Here is a 16,345-nt window from a genome sequence, read left to right on the forward strand (position 1 = left end):
CCAGGAAAATCTCAACAACTCACAAGAGGAAAGACGAGAAACATACCAACACTGAGATGACTCAGCTATTTGAATTATTAGATAAAGGCTTTAAAGCAGCTATTATAATGGTTTCAAGACACGAGGGTAAAAAGTCTTGAAATATGGAAAGTCTCAGCAGAGAAGTGGAAAATATAAAAAAAGAAGTGAGAAAATTTTTCTACTGAAAAATACCATATTCAAAATAAAAAATCTACTGGATTGACCGTACACAGAAATGCAGGTAACAAAGGAAAGAGCCAGTGAACTTGAAGACAGAGCAGAAGAACAACATAAACAATCAAGAGGAAAAAGACTGGGGTGGAAAACGTCCAACGTTCCTGTGGAACAGCAACAAAAGATAATACTTGAGTCTTTGGTGTCTTAGAGGAAGAGGGTAAAGTGCTGCAAAAAAATATTTGAAGAAACAACAGTTAAAACTTCCCAAATACTGCAAGAGTCAAACTTGCAGATTCAAGAAGTTCAGGGGACCCAAAACAGGAGAAATTCAACACAATCCACACCCAAAAGCACCGTAATCAAACTGCTGAAACCCAAAGACAAAGAAGAATTTTTGCAAGCAGCCAAAGAAAAACAATGCACTCCACACAGGGGACAACGATTCAAATGGTTATGGATTCCTCATCAGGAACTCTGGAGGCCAGAAGGCAGCTGAGTAACACTTCAAAGTGTCAAAAGAAAAGAAATGAATTCTATATCCAGTGCAAATACCTTTCAGGAATGAAGATGAAATAAAGACATTCTCAGATGAAAGACAATAAAGAGAATGCACCACCAGCAGACCTACTATATAAAAGACTATAAAAGAAATGGTAAAGGAGGTGCTTTAGACAAAAAAATGAAACCAGAGAAGAGATGGAATCTCAGAGTGAAAGAACAATAATGCAATGGTAAATACCTGGGAAAATTTAAAGACTGCTTTTCTCTTCTTAACTTCTTTAAAATATGAGACTTTTGAAAACAAAAATTATAAGACTGTCTGGTGAGCTTTTCAATGCATATAAATGTAATGCACACATATCAAAGTGGGTAAAGGGACTTACATGGTGATATAGTTTCTACACTCCACTTGAACTTGGTAAAATATTAATTCCAAGTGGACTGAAAAGTATCTCTCTCTATACATATAGCGCAACCATTTAAAGGAAATGTACTATACAAACAGATAAAGTAAAAAAAAATTTAATAGATGAATTAAAATATAGATAATAGATAAATGTAATCATTTTAGATGAAACATAATTCTAAATAGAAATAGAAACAGTTTTAAATTAAATCTTAAAGATAAATTAAATAGATCATTAAAATGTAACTCTAAAAAATTTATCAATTTATCCAAAATAAGGCAGCAAAAGGGAAACAGATGAAGGGAAACATACAGTACAGAAAACAAAAAAATAGTTGGCCTAAATCTGAACATATATGCACATTAAACAATCTAAACATCTCACTTAAAAGATACAGATTATCAAAATAGATTTTTAAAAAATCAACACTGAAAATAGATTTTAAAAAGTTTCTTCTGTAGAGCACAGGGAACTATATTCAATTAATTAATCAACTAATTCAATTAATGAATGAAACATGAAAATGAATATATGTATGTATATGCATAACTGGGACATTGTGCTGTACACCACAAATTGATACACTGTGACTGTACTTCAATTAAAAAAAGTTATTCCTTCAATAGAAAAAAAATCAACACTGAACAATATGCTATATAAGAAATTCATTTAAAATATATATAATGATTAAAAGTAAAAGAACAGAAGAGGATATACTATGCTAAAAATAATCAAAAGAAAACTGAAATAGTTTTACCAATATTAAATAATGTAGACTAAAAAGCAAGGAAAATTAGCAGGATAAAGATAAAAGGATCAATTTACCAAGAATACATAACAATCATTAATGTTTAAGCAACTGAGAGACTACCGATTATTTTTTAAACCCAAAGCAAGCGGAAAGAAAAAATAAAAAGCAGAAATAAGTAAAATTTTAAAAATAAAAACAGAAAAATCAATGAAATCTAAAGCTGTTTCTAGGAAAAAATCAGTAAAATGTATAAGCCTCTAGCTAGACTAACCAGAGAGAGGGAGGGAGAGAGAGAGGAGGCACGAATCACCAGTATCAGGCATGGAAGAGAGGCTGTCACTACAGCCCCTGGGGCACCGGCAGGACAGAAGGACACTATAAACAACTCTATGCACATAAATTCAACAACTCCGATGAAAGGAAGGGACCAATTCCACAAGCCACTGAAATTCACCTTTTGAAAAAGAAATAACTAGCTCAAATGGGCCTATGTCAAAAGAAACTGAACACACAGTGAAAGATCTTTCAAAAATGAAAACCCCAAGCCCAGACACTTCCACAGGGAATGCTGCCGAACATCGAAACAAGTAACACCAACTCCACACAATCTCTACTAGAAAACAGAATAGGAACAACCTCCAACTCATTTTATGAGGCCAGAATTACCCTGATACCAAAACCAGACAAAGGCGGTATAAGAAAAAAATAAAACAAAAACAGATACACATATCTTTCATTAAAAGAGAAGAAAAAAAATAGTCAACAAAATGTTAGCAAGCTGAATCCAGCAATATATAAAAGGAACAGTGCATCACAACCAAGAGTGGCTTACCCCAAGAATGCAAGGCCGAATCAACACTCAAACAGCAAATATCATAATATTCAGAGACTGAAGAAGAAAAACTACATTATCACATCAATCAAATGATGTAAAAAAAAAAACACCCTATTTGATAAAATCCAACAACTTCTTGATAAAACTCTCAGCAAACTAGAAAATGGGGAACTTCCTTAACATAATGAAAGGTATCAAAAAAAGCCCCACAAAAAACAAACCTACAGCTAATGGTGAAAGACAAATGCTTTCATCCTAAGATCAAGAACAACGCAAAGATACCTTTTCTCATCACTCCTACAACAATGAACTGGAAGTCCCACCTGGTAAATAAGAAAAAAGAAAAAAAGGAATATAGTTTGGAAAGAAAGAAAACTGTCCCTATTTGTAGACAATGTGATTTTTTATGTAGAAAACCCCAATGATTCTACAAAAAAAGCTCCTAGAACTAGTGAGTATATCAAGGTTGCAAGATACAAGATCAACACACAAAAATCAGCTGTGTTTCTCAACACATTAGTCAATGAACAACTGAATGTGAGATTAAATAAAATGTGTGTCTGTATGCATAGACACACACATTTATTGGGGATATAAAGGGATAAATTGGGAGTTCGAAATTTTCACCTCTTGAGGACTGATGGAAATGCTAGCTATTTTGATTGTGGTGGTAGTTTGGAATCATACAATAAAAAGATGACACAAAAAAAATCTCACATACCTAAATAAATGGAGAGACACATTGTGTTCACAGATTGGACAACTCTATACATAGTAAGGATGCCACATATATAGTTACTTCTCCCTAATCTAATTAAGATGTAACATAATTACAATAAAAATGTTAGCAGGATTTTCTGTAGATAGATAAGCTGATCCTAACATATTTATGGAAAGTCAAAGGATCTTAAATATTCCAAACAATTATGAAGAATAACGTTGGAAGACTTACACTACCTGACTTTAAGACTTGATAGACAGCAACAGTGATCAAGCTAGCAGGGCTGTGACAAAAGGATAGACACATATATACCCATGGGACAAAACAGAGGATCTACAAATAGAACTACAAAAATATGGTCGACTGATTTCTCACAAAGATGCAAAGGCAATTCAATGGCGATGGCACAATGTTTTCAACTAATGGTAATGGAAGATGTGGACACTGGTATTAATCATGTTTTTTCTTTTCTGCATTTTATGATGTTTTGACATCTTAAAAAGCTTGCTGATTGGTGAGATCGACTGTTCCTCCCAAAGCTAGCCAATTCTTAGCTGGGGAGCCCACATGTCTTTCATATGCAACTCCAACCACCTCTAACTCTCACACACAAAACCAGTATTTTCCCCTGTCCTAAATCATCCGAAGGCCAGGTACCAAGCAACCGGAGGCCATCCCTCTATCCCAAGCCCACTGGAGTTATTCAAACTAGCCAATCCTGTATTGCTTATCCTGTCCCACCTTGCCCTTCCCTCAGAAACCCCAATAAAGGCTTGGTACTCAGCTCTCTCCTCACTCCCACTTTTGGTCCACCACACCTGGTACTTCTGTGGCCCTGCATGACACAGTGTGTCCCATTCTCTAGTTAGTAATATATTTTTCAATGACACTGGCCTCTCCATGTCAGCATTCAGTTACTTATATAAATTAAAGTCTCGTGGGTATAATTTTAATTCAACATCCATGTGCGAAAAATGAACCTAACATATACTTCACATCTTAACAAAAATTAACTCAAAATGGATCACTTCTCAGTGTCAGACTATAAAACGGTTACCAGAAAACATAGGAGGCTTTGAGATCTTGGGTGACATGAAGCATTCTTAGATATAACACCAACAGCACGACCCATAGAAGAAGAAATTGATAAATTAGACTCCATCAAAATTAAAATGTTTTGCTCCATAAAAGACACTACTGAAAGAATAAAGAGAAGCTTCAGACTGGGAGACAATACATGCAAGCTCAACAGTAAGAAAACAATTAAAAAGAACAGGCAAGATACAGATGGCAAATAAGCCCTTGAAAAGATGCTCAACATCATAAGTCACTCTAAAAACACAAACTAAAACCACTACCAATACACACCTCTAAGAACAGCTAAAACATAAAAACAACAACTGACAAGCGTTGCTAAGGACACAGAACAACTGAAACTCTCATACATTGCTGGTTAGAATGAACAATGTTATGGTCACTCTGGAAAAGTTTTGCAATTTCTTATAAAGGTAAACAGAAATTCACCATAGCACCCAGTAACCTCACTCCTAGGTGTATTTGCCCTAGAAATGTGAAAACCTGTGTTCACACAAAAACCTGTAATTAGACATTCATAGTAGCTCTATTCAGAATCCCCTCAAACTGAAAACAATGCAAATGTCAACTGGTGAACGAATACCAGTGTGGTACAGACTCATACAGCAGGACACCACTCAGCAATAAAAAGAAGTGAACTACTGAAACATGCGTAACGTCGGTGACTCTTCAAAAGCAGTACGCTGAGTGAAAGAAGCCAGTATTCAAGAGATACATACTATGATTCCATTTATGACACTGTGGAAAAGGCCAAAGCATAGAAATGGAGAACAAATGAGGACTTGTCAGGGGTGAGGGGTAGGTGGAGAGCTGCACTGCAAAGGGGAAGCATGAGGAAATGTTTTTGGAGTGATAGAATTGTTCTGAATCCTGACTGTGACAGTAGTGGTTCTACAAATTAATACATGTGTTAAAACTTGTGAAATGTACACCCAAAACAGGTACAGTCGAACCTTGGTATCTGACAGGAACTGGTTCCAGGACCCCCAACCCAACATGGACACCAAAATCTGCAAATGCTCAAGTCCCTTATACGAAGTGGCATGGTGTTTGTGTATAAACTATGCACAACCTCCTGTACACTTTAAATCATCTCTAGATTACTTATCATACCTAATACAATATAAATGCTATGTAAATAGTTGTAAATACAATGTAAATGCTATGTAAATAGTTGCCAGTGCAGAGCAAATTTAAGTTTTGCTCTTTGGAATTTTCTGGACATTTTCCCCCTCTAAATACTCTCAATCCGTGGTTGGTTGAATCCACTGAGGCAGAACGTGTGGATACAGAGGGCTGACTGTAGTCTGCACATAAATTTTTTATAAAAGCCAATTTAAAGAGGCAAATGGAACAGTCTTCAAATAAATCTTTGGGTTCAATTTCAATATTTAGTTTACTCAAATTCTGAAGACTAGATCTCATGGTGCTGATAGAAGTTTCGGGGGTCAAATCCATTGTGTCAACCAAGGCAAGAAAGACAGTGGTGTAGAGGCAATTTCAAACTCTCAGACTTCAATTTTAATAGAATAAATCATCAATCCATGGTGTGGAGAACCAGATGAAAAATGAAACTCAAACCACATATACCACCATTAAAAACTGAAAGTCAACTTTCAAAGTCTAAACATTCTGTTAATCTCAGAAATTAAATCTCGTAAGAATCATTACTCATCAAACACTCCTCTCCCTTCTGCAGATACATAGACTCTTTTTTTTCCCTCTTCAAAATACTCAAGAAATTACTTACAGCTTTAAGGGTAAGATCACACTGGAAAACAAGTTTCCGGAGTTGTGTTAAAATTTCTCTTTTGGTATTTTCCAGATCATTTCGTCTTTCCTCAACATTTGTCATACAAACTTTGTAGAGTTCATTTGCTTCTTCTACCTTCAGGAATATCAGAGAAAAAAATAACACTGGTTCACTGAATCTATATTTAAAAAAATATTTTTTCTAGTAAAGCTCAATTTAAATAACTGAAAAGGCTTTATGCATGAAAGTTCTGAAATATCCTATTAAATAGAATATTTCTAAAGATAAATAGTCCGTTTTGGTCAGTTTTATGGATAGTCAAGTATGATTTACACTTAGTATATTGTTTGCCTATAAGTAAATGTCCCCTTCTATTTAACAGCCTTTTCTTTTTATATTTACCTTTTCCTATATAGTCTTCTTATGGAATTTATCAAATTAAATTTCATAAATAATACAAAGCTTCAGCCTAGTCTTGCTATCAGGTACTGGGACTGAGTACATATATACACAGTTGCCTACATGGTGAAATTTGTGAACAATCAAGTAAAAAATGTTAAACTACTACCTTCTTTAAGATACTTCACAAACAAACCCCAAAATTCAAAAGACAAGCAAAAATCTCTTAGCATAGTGGTTCTCAAAGTGTGGGTCCGCAGCAGCACCGGAGCACTTGTTAGAAATGCAGGTTGTCTGGTACCAACCCTAGATCTACTGAATCAGAAACTCTGGAGACGGGGCCCAGCAGTCTGTTTCAACAACTCTTCCAGTGGTTCTAATGCATGTTAAAAATTGAGAACCAAAGCTTTAGCTGATTATTGCTAATTCAACTTGCAAATAAAACACAAGATGATTACTTTCTGAAGAGCTTCCTCTTCCAGCCTTCGCTTTTTTTCTAGCTGCTTGTTGAGATTTTTCACCAATCCACCAGTTGAGCACAGATGCTCCTCTTCTGCACGAAACATGGAAGATTTTGCTTTTTCATATTCATCTTGACGTTGGATGCACAACAATTTTGCCTTTTTAAGAGCAGTTTCTGTTTCAAGCTACACAGAAAAAAAGTATTAAATATAGAATGAGACAAAGAATCCTACTGTACAAGTTTCTGTAGCATACTCAGCAAGATAATTAAGATTGCATTTTAGAAAAACTATAGAGACAGAGTAAGGTACGCCTCTTCCCAGGGTAGATACTTACAGACTGCAGATGACTTCAGATGTTCACAAAGAGATGAAACTCTATTACAATACTAACCATTTTATTTTGCTCCTGTTTCCAAAGTTCTTTTATTTCTTTCCTTTGTTTCTCCATTTCATTTTTTCTCCCAAGTAGAGGCTGCCAAGGGTATTTTTTAAAAAATAAAGAGAGAAAAAAAGCTGTTTTCTAAAGATACACTGTTTGAAAAAAAAATCATATTGTATATATAAATTTTTACCTGAACAAATTTGTTGGCTTGGAGAGCTGCAATTGTTTGTTGTAAAAGGTGACTGCACTCAATATCATTAAGAAGAGCATTGGTAAATAAAGACTGCAGTGGCATAAACTCCTAGAATTTAAAATCGAAAAGTCAATTTTCCAACAGAAATGGCACTAGAGTTCTAGATGCACCCTCACTACCCGTCTTTAAAAAGAGAAAATTTTAAGTTTAGACTTTTTTTTCCAGAAAAATAACTATTCATAAATATAACCACATGAGAAAAATACTGAAGAATATTAACTACAAGTCATTTTAAAACTAGTTAGCAAAATTAGTAGCTACCAAGATAACAGACATTCATATAAAACTGTAAATTTCCTAGTTTCTTCATAATGGGTATCAATGTAAGTTTAAAAAGATTTTATTTTGTCAATAAAAAGGCTAGCATTTAAGTTCTTTCCTATGTTTACTACAAACTTTTCTGATTTCGCAAGGCATTATCAGGAGCTCATCTGAGTAATCTCTTGGCACACAGCCCTCGTAGTTCACTGACCACCTACCTGTAGTCCAATGCTAGTTCTAGTTGCCTCTGCCAGCTTGACAATATTTCTAGTGGACTCCAATTCTGAAAAGGTCAAATAAGGCATCAGATGGTAAATTCAACTTCTTTTTCACCTTCACACTCTAAAATTATTTGTAATTCCCCAATTAAAAAGTGATCACAAATACCAGTCTGCATCTTGGTATGAAGCTACGATTCTTAACCTGAAGTACTCATCAAAATCCACTGGGAAAGTTTCAAAACACTCGCTTAAATCAAAACTACAGTAAGCTATCACTCACATCAGTCAGAATGGCCATCGTTAAAAAGTACACAAATGATAAATGCTGGATAAAAAGGGGATCATCCTACACTATTGGTAGGAATGTAGTTTGGTGCAGCCACTGTAGAGAACAGTATGGAGAGTCCTTAAAAAACTAAAAATAGAGTTACCATATGATCTAGCAATCCCACTCCTGGGCATACATCTGGAGAAAACTCTAATTCGAAGACACATGCACCCCTATGTTCACAGCAGCACTATTTACAATAGCCAAGACATGGAAGCAACCTAAATATCCATCAACAGATGACTGGATAAATAAAATGTGGTATGTATATATATATATGTATGTGTACACACACACACACACACACACACACACACACACACACACACAGACACACACAATGGTATACTACTCAGCCATAAAGAATGAAATAATGCCATTTGCAGCAACATGGATGGACCTAGAGATTATCATATTAAGTGAAGTCAGTGAGATAGAAAAAGACAAATATCATATGATACCACTTACATGTGAAATCTAATACAAAGGAACTTATTTATAAAACAGAAACAGACACATTAACTTAAAAAACAAATTTATGGTTACCAATGGGGAATGAGGAGAAGAATAAATTAGGAGTTTGAGATTAGCAGATACAAACTACTGTATATAAAAGAGATAAACAACAAAGTCCTACTGTATAGCACAGGGAACTATATTCAATGTCTTGTAATAATGTACAACGAAAAAGAATATATATATGTATAACTGAATCACTATGCTGTACACCAGAAACTAACACAACACTGTAAATCAACTATACTTCAATTAAAAAAAATATACACTTGCTTAGACCCCACCTCCCTGAGGCAAGGGACCTAGGCCTGTGTATTATCCTTTTCTAAGGATATTCAGGTGATTCTGATGGACATTCCCTATCAAAAGCAAATAATGTAGGAGAAAGAGCATACACTTTGGGTAAATTCTATATTCTTCCAGTGACTGCTACATGATCTTAGGCAAATCCCCTGTCTTATTTGCCTCTGCTATAAAATGGGGATCATGAGCTTGTCTTGCCTACTTCCCAGGGTTTTGGTAAGGATTAAATGAGATAAAGGATTTGCAAGCATTTTTGTCAACCATAAAAAACTGGGAAAATACTAGCTATTAAGATGTTCCTTATATGTTTCCACTGCCTTCTGATCAGAAATCTACTGTTACTTTTATCTCCTTTAACCATATTATTTGATTGCACTTCTTTTCATCCACTAGAGTATGACTTCTTTAAAGGTAAAGACAGTGAACTACATGACTGTGTGTCCCTAGGTCTAGTGGTTGGTCCATAGTAATATTCAATAAATATATTTATTGTAAGTAGAGCCTTTCCTATTTTGAAAAGAGAAAATGAACAATAATTTTATTCACTACAATGAAAGAGCTACTAATTTACAATCATTATTATTTATAGTCTGCAAAAAATGAATCACAAATAATTTAGTTCTTACATTCCCAAGTTAATCAGATGCCCCAAAGGGCAACTCACCCAAGTTCAGCTTCTTTTCAACCCATGAAACTATGTTCTTGGTGTATTTTGACCATGTTTTGGCATATGACAATGCCAGTTCTACAGAGTCAGTGTTCTTTAACAGCATGCTGTCTAAGTCTATAGGAGAAAAACTTCCTGAAAATAAAAATGTCAAGGTAAGTATATATTAAATATGAGCTCTAAACAAAGAAGCATTCAAATACTAAACTGTTCTTTAATGAAAACTGGTTAAAAATATAAATGATAAATTCAGAATTAAAGGGTCACAGTTTAAAGAAAAATGGTTTCAAATTATATTTTTAAATCTTAATGTGTATTTCTATTATTCATCAAGTTACAAGTCCTATATAATTCCTGATCACTCTGTATCCTCACACTATCTACTCTAGCAAGTTTTTTCCCTTAAGTGTTATATGTAAAACTTTACATATCATTTGTTTTATGTTAAAAATGAATACTTTAGATTACTAAGCAAGGAGAGATTAATTCAAAACATTGATCAAAAGTAACTGCAAAAAGTTTGAGTAAAGTATTAAGTACCTCAAGCATTACCTTTTTCATTAGATGAGTCCACTGATTCCACAGAAACATTTTCAAAAGACTTAAAAGATGGAAGAAAACAAATTTAAGATTAGAGCAGAAGATAACAATCTCTGCTTCAGAAATTTTTCACATTAATTTGTTACTCTAACACAATTCCTACTAAAGAATTTCAAGTATTTAGAACTCAAGGGCCTGAGAAGCCTGTTTAAGTGCTGGAACGTTTAATAAGAACTAGATAGCTTTTTACAACGGCATTTCTCAAGGTCCAAGAATGAATAACTTCATTGTTTACGAACAGCATTAGTTAACACTGATGAAACCATTCAAAACTTTAAATTGTGCAGATCTCAAAAATATTAGTCAGCAAGTTACAGAAGCAATCTGAATAGAAGACAAAGACCTGTCTCTTTCAGCCATCAATTACCACTTTATTATACGGTAAGCATTTCTCTGAAAGTCCACTGGACATCTTAGTGCAGAACCTTCTATGATGACCGAAATGTTCTATATCTACACTGTCCAGTAAGGTAGCTACTAGCTCCAAGTAGCCATATGAGCATTTGAAAAGTGACCAATGTAAATGAGAAGTAAATTTTTAATTTAATGAGCTACATGTGACAAGTGGCTACCTTACTGGAAAGTGCAGAAAAAGGTCACCTACCAAGGTTGCGGGAGCTTGTATTTAGCTGGGCAATACGGAGTAGGCAGGGATTCACTACAAAAGGGATCAATGAAACCTGTGTTTGAAGTCAAGCTCTATCGGTTAGTAGCTGTATGACACTGGGCTACATATTCACTCATTTAAATTTGGTTTGCCCTTCTGTAAAATGGGGATAACAACACTACTTCAAAAGGCTATTTTAAGGATTGAGATGATGTAGGTCTAGCACAGTGCACGGTTATATATTAAGCACTATTAAGTAAATGGCAACTACTATTTCAAAAGATATTTTTCAAAACTCTTTACCAAACAAAGTAATTTTATTGCTAGTATTATAACATCATGGACTTTTGAATTTTAATATCCATGGCAAATTAAAAGCTGCAAAAAGGAAAAAAAAAGGAAAAAGTATTACCCTATTAAGAATTAGTATGTGTGTGCACAACAGAAGCACAGGAATAGGAAATATGATTCACATCTAAAATTTAAATTGTTTAGACCGCTATCACACAGATAATGTTTTATTATACCTTCTAAATTAGCAGAAAAATCATAAATAGCAAAATATTTAAAGATCTTAAAATTCTTCATCATTCTGATATGGTTTCTGCACTATCCTCTTTGAGTCATCAAATAGATGACTTCAGAAGTAGTCACTTTCTTTCTCAATACTGTAGTACATGCAACAAATGTCTTCAGTAGTCATTTGTATTTTATATTATTTAAGAAAGACCTGTAGTTTTTATGTTATTGTGATATAACAAGTATTTTGCACATTTCCAAATATTTGTTGAAATCTTTGTGGATTTGAATTCCAATCCTTTTTGGAAATCCTTAACAGGAAATGATCAACATATGTCCCTAATGCAGTTTGTTTAAATACCTTGCATTTGATGGAAAAATTTTAGTCAAATGAAAATACTACTACTGCTATAAATCTTTAAAGCAATATTCTACACACATTCCTCATGTTCTATTATTTCATAGCAATTTTTCTTCCAACTGGGAATCAGAACCCCAATCCTCTGACATACATGTAAGGATGCTGTTAGGGAGAATTTAGACCTACAGTCCTGTTAATAAGTGTTTCATGGTAACAAACAAACTGTGGGATGTGAGAAAAGATTAACACCTCTTCTTGAAGGAAAAATGGTAAGAATTACTTACTAAAATTTTGGACCGTAAGTCATATATTCATTACATAAGACATTATGGGGGGGGGGTATAGTTCAGTCGTGGTGTGTGCTTATTAGCATGTACAAGGTCCTGGGTTCAATTCCTAGTACCTCTATTAAATAAACAAGTGAGTAAATAACCTAATTACCTACCCTCTCTGCAAAAAAGACTTAAAAAAGAAACAAATTTATAAAATTATCAGATATATTCTTTTTAAATGATGGTTCCACTTCAAAAGTACAATTAAATTTTTGGTCCAGAAACTGACCATAAATTATCATATTTAAAACAAACTGATTTTTTCCCCACTAAACTAAAACAGTATCAAAGAGTAATGCTGAAATTAAGATTAGTATATTAATTAAATATTAAGTTAAAAATATTAAAGTCTTAGCTTTCATACAAACTTAGCTTACCTTACTCTCCTGAGAAACAGGCAGTCGCAATAATGAATCACTGCCTACATCTCCCATGAGAAAGTTTGTCAAGCTATCCAGGGAAGTGAAAAAAACAAAAAAGAAATAGAAATTAAAAAAAAAAATAAGTCACTACACTGCTCTGTCACAGGCTTCACATTCAACATGTCATCTAGATTAAATTTTTTAAAGTAAGAACCTTAGAAGTAAACTCCTAGGAATCTATTCACATAAACCACACAGTCACTCACAAATGGATGCTGCTTCTAAACAGCTATAAACACCTCCGAATACAGCAATGAGGCAACACAGAGCATAGCTTTTCCAAAGCTGTGATGATACGTCATGTTTGGGAACACTTCACTTTTCATGTACCTACTGAATTATTGAGACATATTCTCAGTGAGACACGTAGGCCCAAATGTCTTTAAATGACAGTCCTCTACTTACATATTTCCAAAGGTAAAGGCCAAGGTTTCAATGGAAGAAAACACTTCTCTGAAGAGATCATTTTTGTTTTCTTCATTTACTTCTGTGAAGTTCACAGCTACAGGGAAAGGTTGGTTACAATAAATGAGGGAGAAAATACCTTAGAATAGATTTATACAAAGTCATTTGATCCCTTAAAAAAAATTACCATTAATTCTAGAAGCATTAGAAGATTCAGAAACTGAAAAGCCTAATACACAAAATAAACATGATGTTCAAATTCTTCATTAAGGAAATCATACCAAAGAATCATCTTTCATAAAAGTAGCTGGCGTTCCAAACTGACTACACCATGCTTACATAATTTGACATATCCGAAAAGTGACTCAATGTGAAATCAATCTTGGAGTCACAGAGTCCATGTTACACCAGACCTCTCTCATTAAGAGTGTTCTGTGCTAATTTCTCTTGCTTATTGCTTTATGGCATTTTAAAAAACAGCTAAATGCACTGTGGCTCACTTAAGTCAATATGAAGTACATTTTTCACTACAAATTACTGATATTTGAAGTCACATATACATCCGACACAGCATAAAACCTATCACAAAACAGAAAACACCCAATGCTTTAAGATTATTAAATTCCTATTTTAAACCTTATTTCTCATAGGCTTTTGGCTCTGAGGTCCATGTTAATTGACATACAGCTGTTTTTTGTTTATCCTAGGGATATTCCTACATTTTACATTTTTTAAAGAAAATTATAAAACATAACTGAAAAAGGATTCCTATCATAACTTCACCTGAATGCACCTTTGTTAAAAGCCCAGATACAATTTACCAGGACAAAATCTGAGGGATGAAAAAGTATCCATTCTACTCAGGTTGAGTTTAAGGAGCAACTGATTCCCTATGTTCCACCCTTCCTAGATCTTTCCCAGTAACTCGAAGCAGGGAAACCAAGTGAAGAGGAAGCTATCCTTTGTTTTAAAATTGAGTTGTTCTTAAGCTTGGCTGCATATTAGAATTACTTAGGGAGCTTTAAAAACAAAGTCTGGGTCCCACCATCAAAGATTCAGATTTCACAGGTCTGGTGAAGCACAGATATTTGTTCCAAAGCTCTCCCAGGTGATTCTAATGTGTAACTAGGACTGAAAATGCTTCCTGGAAAGCAAGGACTCAACACAGATAAATTAATCCTCAAGCCTGGAAACCTCATGAAATTAAAACCATGATTTTACATGTATAAGCCTTTGTAGATACGAGGAGCTAAGGTCCACACCTTTCATCAGATTCTTCTAAATATCCCTGATACAAACAAGAAGGAAAACTTAAGTACCACCACAAATAATTTAAAAATTATTTTTGGATTTCTGCTCTGGCCAAGATGGAAAAACAGGCTTATACTGCTCAAACAACTAAAAGAAATCTGTACAAAATATATGAAACAATAGTTTTCATGACACTGGCTATCAGGCAACAAAGAATAAGAATCCTAACAGACAAGAAACAACTGTGCTAAGCTCTACAATTGCTCTACCTTAGTGCCTAGAATACACAAAGATTTCTGAGTAAAGGAAACTACCAGAGCTAAAAGACAATCATTTTATAATGATGGAGTAGTTTATAAAGAGGACAGAACAATTTTATGCATTTATGCATCTAATAAATAATTTCAAAATGCATGAAGCAAAAACTAACAGAATTGCAATGAGAAATAGACAAATTCAGTTATATAGTCAGAGATTTCAAAAAACCCTCTCTGAATAGTTGACAGAACATGTAACCAAAAAATAAGTGAAGGATGTGAAAGCCTTCAACAATGCCATCAGTAACTGTGAGAAGATGGACATTTAAAGAATGCTCTACCCAATGGACAGTAAAACACATGTTCTTTTCAAGCACACACTGAGTATTTACCAAGACGGACCAACCATACTGTGGGCTATAAAACTAGTTTCAATGGGTTTAAAAGGAGTCAAGTCGAGCAAAATATGTTCTGTGACTGGATGGAATTAGATTAGAAACATCTCTGGAAAAATCCTCAAATATTAGGGAACTAACACACTTCTAAATAACCCACGGGTCAAAGAAAAAAGAGGAATTACAAAGTATTCTGAACACAGTGAAAATGAAAACACAATATATCAAAACCGGCAGGGGCAGAGGGGCGCGGGGGTGGGGGGATGAGGAAGGAGCAGGAATCACCCAGACTGTCAGTTTCACAAGAGTACGCATGTCACAAGTGATTACGCTGTACCCTTAATTTAAATATGGACAGTTTATTGTATGTCAATTATACTTTAATAATGCTGTTTTTAAAATCACATTGGGAAGTAGACTCTAAATGTAATTTATAATGCAATATTAACAAAAATATAAAGTTTCTCATATTTACTAGCTTTAACCTATTAGACTTTAAAGAAAAAAAAACACTTCATAACACTTTGTAAAATTCTGTAATTATTCTTTCTTTCCTATAAATATACTTTCTCAAAGCACTAAACATGACTGGGAGATTAAATAACTGTGAGTAGCGAAAAGACAATTATTTGAACCGTCTTTGTTTCTTACCTTCATTCCTACTTGAATGAGGCTACAACCATCTAATGAAAATTCCTATTATCGCCCTTGCCTCCACTGCAAAACAGCTCCATACTTCTAATATCCTTTCCCTTTGTTGCTCCTTCCAGTGTTTCAAAAAAAAGTCTCTGGTTCCCTTCCAATCATAAATCTCCCCATTCTCTCCTGTATTCGTTCTCCACACCCTCCACAAACAGCACTCCTCCCTCATGGTTTCACTGTCTCCTACCAGCTGACAGTTTTTTCTTATGCTGCTAACAGCATACTCACATTTTCCCTATGAGAGAAAAAATTAATTTTACCATATTTTTTCTTAAAGGTACCATGCAATGTAATTCAGCATTTCTTTACTGCCAAACCTCTACAAATAGATAATGACTGAATTCACCAGGATTTGGCTTTTCACCCAGATTAATGGTTAGCAGGGGTTGAAAAACTTTTTCTGTAAATGCTAGACAGCAAATATTTCAGACTTTTCAGG

The 16,345-nt window shown here is 34.3% G+C and overlaps 1 protein-coding gene across 1 annotated transcript in view; it reads right to left on the reverse strand.

Annotated features, from left to right (window-relative positions):
- The window catches only part of ARHGAP29 (Rho GTPase activating protein 29), a 56,103-nt gene that overhangs the window by 18,347 nt on the left and 21,411 nt on the right, over positions 1–16,345 (reverse strand). The window contains exons 4-12 of the mRNA XM_031457633.2: positions 13,302–13,398; positions 12,852–12,924; positions 10,608–10,656; positions 10,053–10,190; positions 8,239–8,303; positions 7,697–7,807; positions 7,516–7,596; positions 7,119–7,307; positions 6,259–6,396 (exon numbers count right to left, since the gene is read on the reverse strand). Coding sequence (XP_031313493.2) covers positions 6,259–6,396; positions 7,119–7,307; positions 7,516–7,596; positions 7,697–7,807; positions 8,239–8,303; positions 10,053–10,190; positions 10,608–10,656; positions 12,852–12,924; positions 13,302–13,398 — 941 coding nt within the window. The remainder of the gene's footprint in view (positions 1–6,258; positions 6,397–7,118; positions 7,308–7,515; positions 7,597–7,696; positions 7,808–8,238; positions 8,304–10,052; positions 10,191–10,607; positions 10,657–12,851; positions 12,925–13,301; positions 13,399–16,345) is intronic.

This window comes from Camelus dromedarius, chromosome 9 (assembly GCF_036321535.1).
Source record: "Camelus dromedarius isolate mCamDro1 chromosome 9, mCamDro1.pat, whole genome shotgun sequence".
In the NCBI taxonomy this organism is placed as follows: Eukaryota; Metazoa; Chordata; class Mammalia; order Artiodactyla; family Camelidae; genus Camelus; species Camelus dromedarius.